The 12,212-nt window shown below is 36.4% G+C and overlaps 1 protein-coding gene across 1 annotated transcript in view; it reads left to right on the top strand.

Moving 5' to 3' along the window:
- The first annotated feature begins 418 nt into the window (after window positions 1-418).
- LOC110450984 (TPR and ankyrin repeat-containing protein 1-like) overlaps window positions 419-12,212 on the top strand; it is a 34,958-nt gene continuing 23,164 nt past the window's right edge. Inside the window, exons 1-12 of the mRNA XM_021498802.1 lie at window positions 419-802; window positions 1,026-1,233; window positions 2,252-2,515; window positions 3,864-4,013; window positions 5,670-6,163; window positions 6,289-6,804; window positions 7,316-7,559; window positions 7,992-8,252; window positions 8,690-8,845; window positions 9,940-10,189; window positions 10,697-11,084; window positions 11,980-12,120. Of these exons, the coding sequence (XP_021354477.1) occupies window positions 1,185-1,233; window positions 2,252-2,515; window positions 3,864-4,013; window positions 5,670-6,163; window positions 6,289-6,804; window positions 7,316-7,559; window positions 7,992-8,252; window positions 8,690-8,845; window positions 9,940-10,189; window positions 10,697-11,084; window positions 11,980-12,120 (2,913 nt within the window). The 5' untranslated portion in view covers window positions 419-802; window positions 1,026-1,184. The remainder of the gene's footprint in view (window positions 803-1,025; window positions 1,234-2,251; window positions 2,516-3,863; window positions 4,014-5,669; window positions 6,164-6,288; window positions 6,805-7,315; window positions 7,560-7,991; window positions 8,253-8,689; window positions 8,846-9,939; window positions 10,190-10,696; window positions 11,085-11,979; window positions 12,121-12,212) is intronic.

Genomic DNA, 12,212 nt, shown 5'->3' on the forward strand with positions numbered 1-12,212 from the left:
GCGAGTGTCGTGAAGTAGAGTACGCTAACCCTTCCGGAATATCTGGTCTGGTCCTCCCCGTACGTTTTCATTTCTCTATTTTGACTTGAACAAGTCTACCTGCTCTTTACCATAAATACAGTTTAGGGAATATAGTTTAGGGATATACAATCAAAATAGGGTTTATCGGTGTACTTCCGGTATTTACATCTTTCTCTGTCCTTGACTTCAAGGTAACTGTGGATATATCTAAGACAATAACAGCTTTTACCATAATACTTCTGATGTCTTTAAGAAGTGATATATATGTATTTCATTTTTCAGAAATGAATTCTGATGATGATGACACTGAGGAAGCGGAAGTGTACGCAGTCACTGACAACATGGCACAACCGACATCAGATATACCCGGAACCGGCGACGTCTACNAATCATGTCCAAATCTTCACAAGAAAGGATAACAAAACAAGATGTCTTACATGACGAAATTACCAGTGAGAAATTTATACGAGACAGCACTGGCGCAGTTTCGGCAGTAGATATATTCACCAGTGATAACGACAGCATATATACTTCTGGCGAACAGGATGTTATCGACCACCATACTGTTGAGGTTGATGAGCAGCAGGTAAGTGTTACATCTGATACACCATTTGCGGGTTCTGATGAGCAGTTTGACAATACATCGACAGCTGACGATGACGGTTGTGAGAAAGAACATCGTTCGTATGCCCATTCAGAAAAAACCCACCATGATCACCGCAAAGAAAAACTCTCAGTCACTCATCCGCGTAGCCAGGATAATCCTACCGAAACTCGAGAGGTAAGTTTTGGTAAAACATGTAATAAATCCTCAGATTCAAATTTACTTCTATACAACTAAGTTCATAATATGTTTTTGATACAACTACATGTAAATTGTAATAACAAGATATTCAATTTCATATAATCATCAATATCGATAACTTGTGGTATTATTTTAATGACCCAACATTTTCATCTTTACATTTAAGAAGATTCCAATCAATATTTCTCTTTTGTTGTAGAAAAAGGCAACCGAAAGAAGAAAGTTGCGCAAAAAAATAAAATCACTATATAAGGAAGGCAAATCATGGTTGGAAATTAAACAGTACACCAAAGGACTTGCTGTCTTTGGGAAACTTTTGCAAAGCTCACATGACCTTTCCACGAACGAGTACATCTCAATGACCATCACTCAAATTTGCACAAACCTAGATGACGCTGGTGATTCAGGTAAGTTTGTATTCCTTTTATTAGATATTTCTCATTTTGAGGTAAACCTAGCACGGACCGCAGAGACCGATACCTATATAAATACAAACAGGTGTCATCTCAAAAATGATTTTATTTTATATCAAACGTAGCGTATATTATATGTTACAGTGTGTACACACACTTGTACGTGATCACAGGTTATATCGTATGACACATTTGCACGACATTTCCGCAACGCCCGATACAAAATGCGTGACCAAAGTCGTTACAGTCTTTGTATGCTCACTGCAAGCATTGTATATAAGCCACATATATGGATTGTAACAGTAGTAATTATATTTCAATATATCCGCTACGTATCTCACACAGGACCTATGTTGCATTATTTGCAAGCAGAATGAGAATTAAACATTACTCGAGCTAAAACATCTAAAGGAAAAAGCTGGAATTTTTCCAGTGCGACAATGATGATATATAGATAACAATAATAATTCTGACTGTACAGAAAACTCCCAATGACCCGGTATTTTTTATGTTACCCACGAAGGAATTTGCCAACGCTTACATGGTGTCTATGTGTATTAGCGCTAAGCTGAAGGTACTTGTTCCACACATTTTCGTCTCTTCGTTCCTTTGCATTCTCGTAAAGAGAGGTGATGGGACGAAACGATGCCTATTAGCATCCCTTCGCGACATAGTAACGTTAATGTAATGTTAATGAATGTAAGTAAGAATAACTTAAAGATAATTATCTTGTGTTTTGTGACCTGGATACAGATGTATTGAAAAATGTCTTATTCTGTTAGTGAAGTTAATAATTCGTTTTATCGCTCCCTTTTTATCATTAACGTTTTCTAAAGCTATCGACAGGGATTAAGATACCACGTGATAAAAGTAAACAAATCAATCGTAGGTATATTTTCAACATTTTTTAATTGAATTTTCTAGCTTACAAGAGTTAGTTGTATATATCATGGTTCTAGATGACTTGTTGAATATACCTTTAAATGTATTTTACATACTGTATATTATTTAGACATTCCCGCAGACCTGATACAAGTTTCCGATAGCCACCTGAACCAGATTTTGAAAGGTCTACTGGACAGGAGAAAATGGTTCCCTTTTTTCAATATAGTCCGTAGCCACCGTGAATGCAATGCCTCCAAAGAAACGTGTATGGATCTCGTAGGCGAAATATGTTTGGAGACTGTTGTGGGAGATCCACAGTTTCTAAGAAAAACTGAAAGATTGGAAAATTTGATGACGGGATTATTGGATATAGGAGCAACTATACCGAATGGTAAGTAATCATACCCCTGTATAATTTGAAATAAGATTATTTCTTATCCGTCTTCGTTAGGAAATATATTCTTGTTATACCAATAATGTACAGAAAATTGAAACATTACAAATGAGCAACGAGTTTCATGAATCTTTTATAAAAAGGAAAAGGATTGAAGATCCTCTTACAAATCAACTGTTTATTGCTATATACAATGTTCGATGGATTTATAAAAAAACAAACACCAAACACTTATATTAACATAGTAACAGCTTTTCATTGTTTTGTATTTAATGTTGAAGTCCAATATCTGCTGGACTGCTAAAGTAACTATTACCATATGTTTTATAATTATATTATCAAACAATTATGATTATAAAACAATTGTTTTTCGTTATATATATATGTTATTGTATAGACATTTGTACGACGGCACAACGCACCAGACATGGTGTGCGCACAGCGTTCGCACATGATTCGCATAACTGTGCGAGTAAACAATCGCTTGCCCCGCTATGCGCTTCTCTCCGCACAAGTGTGCGCTTTGGTACAATTGGTTGATCAATTTTACAGGGGGAAAATCGTAAGGCTCATCACAATAGTTAAGATTATGTTTTATTTTACAATGCTTGTTACACAGTGTTACAGTGCCCCGTAAGACTGTCAAGAATATGTTTGGCTTCGGTAACAGAACAGGTAAATAATAGTTTGATGATTAACTGGAGTTTTTTTCCTGGCCTGTGCCTAACACAGAGAGCTGATATGTGGTACCATATGAACGTTATGGAAACACAACTGGACATTAGGCATTTGTTAGTTGCCTTCGTATTGGTCTATAGCTGCCCTTCACTTGGGTTTTCACTCTTCGGCGAGTTACGTAAGTGCCACGGGTGAGGAACACTACGGTTCAGATATATTTACAGCGTGGCAATGTTTAATTGTATATTGGACCGTGTCTATTTGTATTATTATTTAACATGTGTTGATTTGGGTCGTTTCAAAATCACAAAAAAACAATCATTTCTAAATAAAAAAAATAAAAAAATACATGTAGCCTATATAAGTAGCTAGAAACATACTAAAAAGCAAGTTTCTATGTTTAAACACGAAACCATATCTATTGTTAAGCCATTCCTAAATTTACACCAGCCACGATTTATTTTGCACAATGTTCGTCCATCGTGAGCACAAATGCGCGCAAGGAATAATCTTCCAGATTTGTATCATTCGCACATGGTTCGCACATTCTTCACACACCGTGCGCACACCGCACATCGTGTGAAGTCGTGCGATCCCATAACTATAAATATCGATAAGTTAAGTAATCTCATTAATATTTATTGATATTTTTTTCCTTAATCTTTAGAGGGACAAAATTGTATCCACGCATGCATAACAAATGCCCACTATAGGATCCTCCCCTTACTACTGTCGAGGGGCGCTCGTCCAAGACACCTGACCATATACAGCGGTGACACGCCTGTACATGCTGCATTAACGATCGCGCTTCAAAAAGGTCAGTTTTGTTTGTTATAACCTCAGTTGTACTCATGCATTAACGTCTCCTTAAAGCTGCGATTTTTACAAATGTGCTATGTCGATGGTGTATTTTATAAGAATAAATGTTCCATGAAAACTAATAAATGCCTTTTCCTAAATGAAAATAATAGGCCATCACATTGACCTGAAAAACAAACACTTGTTATATTATTATATCCATGTGATAAACTGGTACAACATTCGTGAGGTTCGATGACGACAAAGTATATATTTAGATGTTATCGTATGACAAGATTCATATCAACACGAAAACTCCTTTTAGATAAGATTTTAGACCAGTTTTACTGCCAGAGAAGTAGAATAAACGTTAGAAAGTATAGTATTTTAAACAGGATTCAATGTAATTTTAACTCTCTTGATTTTGCACCAGACTACGATATGTTTCGTTCCTCTCTCGCCGAGTTCAAAGTACGGTTAAAGAATATTTGCTATCATTAATTCCTTTTGTTTTACATATGAGTATCTTTTGGTCTGTGTTTCATGCATAACTGACTGTAATATTTTATACTTGTGTTGAAATGTTGTAAGTGGACCCTTGGGGTCTGTTGAATTGGAGATAAATAAATAAATAACAATAGCATCAATAATACAGATCGAGTGTAATAGAGGCGTGATTTTCCTGAAATGTTTTGAATCGGGAGTAACATTAATATGGTGGGTACTCGGCAGATATGGCGCGTGCCTGGAAGATATGGGCCGGTCCGGCACATTACCTTTTCACAGCTAGCAGTATTTAACATGCAAAATAATCATATCACGGTTAAGCATCTGATCATTTTTGTTGTACTGTAGTAATTTATCGTAGTTATGATTTTATCCTTCAGAGACTTCGAGACTTTTGTTGAGTTTCTGTTGTTGTCAAACTGACCTAGTTTCCTCTGTTTATATATGACTTTATCATGAATATAGACCATGTCGTTGGTCCCTATGTCTGTCATGCAAACTTTCCTATAACTGTTGGCAGACATCGTGAAGGGTGCCACGTGTGGTGCAGTTATCGCTTACTCTTCTGGAACACGTGTTTCGTCGTTATGTAGCTTGTGAATCAAAGCTAATTAGGTTCAACTTTCAAACAATATCTTCAATTTCAAGTATTATACAGTTACTTAATTTTATCCCATAAATGATCCATTTGATCCTTAATGTGTTACGACTGGACAAAACCGTGGGAACATATTCCTACGGCTCTACAGGGATACCGATATATACTATACCACACTATATGAATTTAAAATGGTTATTTTATCATTATTGATTGTTATTGCATTTAAAATTGTTCATTACTAAAAACAAAATCTGGAACTATTTTGCACTGTGCGGAACGACAAAACTGTAATCGGGGTACTTTGGTTTCACCTATATCGAGTCAGCTGAAAACACATTGTTGTGTTTGATTTTTTTTAATTATGTGATTAAAAGAATCTTACATTCGAATCCATGTCATACTGAATTTATTAGACTCGTTCAATTTATTCAGTAGAACATGAACACGAATGTAAGTTCCTCTATTTAGTATATGACACATATATAATTAAACCATGATTATAAGCACATTGACAAGTATGTTGCAAACATACCTTGATTTACAACAACTTTCGTTTGATAATTCCAGGACATTTCGAGGCTTTTGAATTCCTGTTAACGAAGTTCCGAGAAGATCCACAAGTATACTATCTTTGTGATCCCGTATCACAAGACAAAAATGGAGACGGGCTGCTACATCTAGCCCTTCGCCAGCCAGACGGTAGTCAATCCAGGAAAGCTATTGACTTATTGATCCAGCATATCCAAAAGCCTTCGGCGATCCTTTCAAAGAATAAGAAAGGACAGCATCCCTCAGATTTGATTAGGAAAAAACAAGAGCAAAGATGGCGAATACTGGAACCCTTTTTCTGTCGTATCCCCGCTCAACCAAAGCGGCTAAAGGGGAAGAAGAAATCACCACAAGCTGCACACAGGCGGGTAGGCAAACCTTCTTCTGATTTAAAACTTGCTGTGGAGAAACCAGTGGGCTCAGATACCGATGTTCTAGTTACGACACGAGTATTTTCTTCCATTGAAACGACAAATGATTCTGACTCAGAGCTCTCCATCGATAACAAGAAGGTACGTACATCCCAGGTACTAATTTACTTGTAAGTGGTATTTTCGCATTAACGTTAATTTCTGATTTTGCTCTTGTGTGTTGACCCTTTTGAATACATTTCGTTTTATATAATGGTTCTTCTCAGATCCCCGTTGGTGCGTTTCCTAAAAGCACAGACAAACTGACAGAAGAAATTAAGGAAGGGGAGAAGGTGAAAGATGTGCCACAAGGCGAAGAGGATAAGGAAGAGGACGTGCCTCAAGAAGAGGAGGAGAAGGAAGAGGACATGTCACAAGAAGAGGAGGAGAAGGAAGAGGACATGTCACAAGAAGAGGAGGAGAAGGAAGAGGACATGTCACAAGAAAAAGTGGAAAGAGATGAATGCGTGCGACAAGAAGAAGAGGAGAAGGAAGGGGATGTATCACAAGAGATGGAACTAGAGGGAAATATGCAACAAAAGACAAAGGCAAATGAGGATGAGTTGCCAGGAAAAGAGACAGAAATGCAGGAAAAATACGAAGGGGAGAAGGAAAAGGGAGTGATGATAACATATACAAAAGAAAAGCTGCTGGATACTGAATGTAAAGCAAAGATTGAGAACTATAAGGTTAAGGGAAAATATGACAAAGAGGATGTACAGGATGTTCGCAAAGATGAACGGGTAAGAACATATTGAAGGAATGACACCCGTATCGATTAAGTATACACCTTTAGTACCATACTTTATTTTCAGCAAAGCTTAGTTTTGACCTGAAATTTACGACTTTTGTTAGAATTATTTTATTTTTCATTCCTTATTAATACATATGATAGACTTATTTATTTCATTCCAGAAGCATCGAGTGAAATATTGGATCAGGTATTAATAGTCCTTGGTTTTTCACTGTGAATGTTTGACTCTCCTATGATTAAATATTAGTTCAGTATGTCGTAGATCGTCGGTGATATACTCTATATATATATGTATTCCCTAGAGTTAATGCGTTCTATGCATGATTAGATTTGCATATTTGGAGTATTTGGTTTCTTTTAAATATTATATTGACCAGGATGTCAAGGGTATAAAAAAACTAACAGATAATATAACGCAAAGTCAATACCTAATCGTTGAAAGAGATTCACTGATAACAATATATTATTAAAAATCTAATTTAAATCATCACCATCATCAGAAACAAGCAGAGTTCCAAGTCGTTCGTCCTGAGCCGGCTAGATATACCGCCTGTGCCAGATGTTACAAGACTATGCATGAGGCCAAAGAGCACCTACGGTTTCAACGTACTGGAAAGGCGTACACAAGTCTAGCAAAGGTCATTCGAAAGAGACACAAACACAGCAACGGGAACGAACATCGAGGACTGGTTGATGAGGCTCTGACATTGGTTACAAATAGTCTCAGCACGACCTTAAACCCTGGTAAGTCAGTTGGCCTTAAAACTGGAAACAAAGTCTCTGTAGATGACCTTTCATTCATGAATGCAAGACTCAAACCCTGGTCACCAACAGTCACAGTACAGTCTAAAATCAAAATCGGTGAGGCCACATTTCAGCCCTAAAAGTATCACATTCCGGTTAGTTAGGACTCAATACTGGTCTCTGTAAATACTAGGATTGTATCTAAACATAGCTACGTTTGGCCTATGATGAAAATTGAAAATTGATTTGATTGTTTACGATTGAAAGCGTCAGAGGAAAACAGTTTTAAATTCACAAAATAGGCTGATATAAGGTACATTGCATGGCTTTGAAAATATGCCAGTTTGAACACTTTTTGTAATAAATAATCAACAATGTATGTATTTGGAAAGGGTTTTAAAATAATTTCTTATTTTTTTGTCATTTATGCAGAAATACCAGAAGGTTTGGCAAGGATTCGTGTGGTTTTCTATCAGATGATTATAAATAACTTGGCCAAGGACGAAAAATGGAGGCAGGTTGACATCATGGTTCGAGAGAATCGGAAACATCATGGTAATCTGTCTTTGAGGGATTTTGCAAAGAACATAAACATTGCCCGAGTGATACGTCACCCGTCCTTCGTCAAGCAAGACGACCTCCTAGCACAGCTTATTGACAACATGTTGGACAGCGGAGCAATAATGGAAAATGGTAGAGTGTTCTCTCTTATGAAGAGGTGACATTGGGTATTTTATCCAACTAAACCCTCATCAGACCATATGTTCAAAATGATCTGAATGTAATTAATATTAGTCATTCGCTACAAATATTGAATCCTTGAATATAAAACCTCTAATCTCAATGTCAATATTGAAATTAAATCATATCTTTTTAAAATAGAAGCATTTGCTAATAAATGAATACAGCACACTCTACAAAATAAATGTAAACTGAATATGTATCTATATTTTTTTTTATTTCATAAAAAGGTTGTTTATCAAATGTCAATAAATATAAGTCACAATACAATATTTCGTGTTCAATGCATTTCACACATGAAATGTGATGATAACATATTTGTTGAAGTTTGATGAAACAAGGAACAATCATACTTTTAAATGAAAACCATTTATACTTCTGTGTTACAGATGGGAAGACGGATATCCTTGCTGCTATCCAGATGAATCATTTTAAGTTGCTATGTACGCTGTTCAAAAGGGGAGGTAGCCCAGTATTCTTATCTCTACAGCCGGGGGACACGCCCCTTCATGCTGCCTTGGCAATAGCCTTGGAAAGAGACAAAGGTATTTACTATTTAAGAGTGTACATCTTTTTAATGATAATTTGACCAATCAGAATGGTGTCATTTTCTATAAGGTAAATTAAAATTAATGGAAAGAAAACTAAGTTGTTGGGTGGTACAACAGGGCGAGCATTTACCTCTTATTTAGACGACATGTGTTCTGTTTCCCGATCGGATATTGAAAGGTATGGGGTCACCTGCCCGACCACGTGGATTTCCTCTAGGTACTTCGTTTTTCGTCCTATATTTAGCACCCATACGCGCTAACATCTGCACCAACAAAAGTCATTAAAATAACTTGAATTAACTTTTTTATAATTGTTGTAAAGTTTATATATATATATTTTTCATTTTAACATATTATTTTGACAAAAAATACGGTATACTGTCAAAGGGATTGGGCTTCATGCACAGCCTATGTACTATATTTAACATAACTTGAACTGTGTTGTGATGCCGCGATTAATGGTGAAAACAATTAGTTTGGTTTAGAGGGTTTAAAGTTTAATAACAGCTAAGGTAATTTAAGGACGTGCCTCCATATGTGTGTTGTATGCATGTACGTGTGTATGTGTGCTGGATGCAGTGTATGCAGGTGTAGTTGCCTCCTTGTAATAACATAAATTTGATGCCGACTCTAGAGTGCTACTATACTGAAATGCCATGCCGAAGACATCCAGCATGGCATTTCGTCCGGTCAAATTATACTGATAGCTGGTGAAGCAGTTGTAACGATCACCCTCAGTGCTGTTTTAAAGACTTTGGTATGGCACGGAAGAACAAATTGCCTTCCTGATATTCAACATTAAAGCAAAAGAGAGGTATTACCAAGCCAGGTGCATAGGGAAATGATATCAAAATGTCTAATGCAATTTTGTCTGATATAATATAAACATACGGTATATAATGTAAACTACTCGTGATAACTTATAAATCTCCACTGATCGAAATCACGTTAGATGACTCTGTTAACTAACCACTGATTCGGAACCTCTAATTATCTGGTCATCAACTCAAACTTCTGTGAAAAGTTTGATCCTTTTCCTGACATGTCACCATATTGTACTCTTTTTTTATATAAAATTGTGCTTTAAGGGAACTTCAATATCTTCAAGATTCTTGTGGATAAGTTTCTAAGTGACCCAGAGACGTTTGCATATCTGGACCCTAACCAGCAAGATGTCAATGGTGACTGCCTATTCCACCTCGTGGCCAAGATGAAATATAACAGCACCACACAAAAAGCCACTGAAGTGCTATGTGCCATGAACATATCTGCACTGGTTTACAATAATGAAGGAAAGCTGCCAAAATACTATTTAGTCAACAAAAAGAATGACCGAAGGTAGTGTAAACTTTCTTAATCAGATCTTTCCAGATGTTAGTAGACAATGCATCTATCAATTTATCGGGTTGATAAGGGATAGGATATTGAATTGCTTACTTTAAGAATCCCCGTACCACTTACAGAAACTTAAGGTACGCATTGGAAATTGCTTTTTTGCACGGATTTTGCGTTGATCAATCATTTCTAAAAGATAATTTACGTGCGGGATTCAAGTTTCAGTTGTAATTGATTGAAATATCTGTTCAACAGTTGTCCTTGTCATACTGTGCTACAGTTTTATCAAAAACGATGTCAAAGGGAGGCTACTGTGTACACGAAAAACCACAGTACAACTGGACAAGAATCTATAAAAGAAATATTGAAAGTATTGACTGTTGGAGACTGATATTGTAAATCAACTTGTCGTAGATCATATTGAGAAGCGAGCTAGGGGTCAATGTTTCCACGACGTAATATTATATTAAAATTTGATTAACTTCTGTTTCCGCTCTATCAACTACATAGGCTCCAGTACCTCCGACAGGCTGAAAAGACAGAAACCAACCCGGCAGCTATGAAGCAAATGAAGTTGAGGCTGAAGGATATGTCAGAGGAGGATGTGCTTGAGGAAGAACAGGATCAGTTACTGAACAGTGAGGCAGATGAAACGCAGTGTTGTTCTGTACTAGCAAAAGTCCCACGGAAAGACAAACAATTGATTTTTCCTAAGACACCAACCCACCGTGAGGCAGCCAAGAAAAAGATTGAGGAAATGATCTTCAATCTGCCAGACACTCCTTACTCTATATACAACCCCAAGGTTCCCAGAATGGAGGAAGGTTGGAGGTCACGAAGAAGGTCAGGTGGAGGTCAGAAGGGAGCCAGATCGCCAGACAAGAAAGATGTTCTTAAGGTATATATGCAATAAATCTTACATCAATAAATCTAATAAAACCAATTCAGATAAAGTATATTTTCAAAACGATCATAATCCATAATATCCGTAATATTTCAGGTCTACTTGTTGACCAATATTATATTGTTAATGACTTATTTGCCTACCCATCAATTAATGTGTTTCTCATTACCCAACTGTAAGATATGTCTTGGTATATTTGTCGATTGATAAAATAATCTTTATGATTCTGTTGCCAATTCATTTAATAATGCGTTTCTGGTTAACTTGTCCACCAATTAATGATGTGTTTAATTTTCAACTGATAAATTATGTTTCTGGGGGTTTTGCCCATACATAGACTTTTTCTGATTTTCCTTGCGCACTTATAAAATAAACACTGTTTTTCTGTTCATCTTGCCTAACCTTCAGATAATTCGTTTGTGGTTTGTCCATCCATAATATATGTTGTTTTTTATTCAGCCAACCCGTGAAAAAAATATTTCCTAATTCTTGGCTCATCCATAATATGTTCTGGTCACCTAAACATAGTGTTTTACTAATTACCATGTTTGCCCACTCATGAGATGATTTGTATTTGACGATCTATCAGATAATATATTTCTGATTGTCTTGCCGTCCAGTAAAAGAAAGTGATTAAGGTTGTTTTTTTCCACTCATAATATGAAGTTTCTGACTTTCTTATCCTCAATTTTTGTTTTTCTTTCTTATTCTCTTGTCAACTTGTATAATTATAACTGATTCTTATTTCCCCTTCCCACCAGTATTTACCTGTAGCATGTAGCTAAAACCATTTGTTGCATTATATTTGCTCCAATTTCTCACTAATAGCATCAAAATTTATGGAATGTTAAACTTTTCACAATTGAACGTATTCATTTGATGTTTGTAGAAGGTGAAACTTGACGGAACAGCTCATCGAGCTGATGCAGTTGCTGCGGCTGCCCCTCAGCTGGAAGAGCAGCAGGTTGGGATGAAGACCAACAGGGAGCTAGAAGCAGAAGATGAGGATGAGAAAAAACACAACGACGAGGTACACAACATTTATACTTAGTCTTAGATATAGTCAAAGACAACTGTGGATATGGAAAACATTATATTTTTGCTACAATGTTTGAATAACGT

The sequence above is a fragment of the Mizuhopecten yessoensis genome, unplaced genomic scaffold, assembly GCF_002113885.1.
Source record: "Mizuhopecten yessoensis strain PY_sf001 unplaced genomic scaffold, ASM211388v2 scaffold5625, whole genome shotgun sequence".
NCBI classification, from domain to species: domain Eukaryota; kingdom Metazoa; phylum Mollusca; class Bivalvia; order Pectinida; family Pectinidae; genus Mizuhopecten; species Mizuhopecten yessoensis.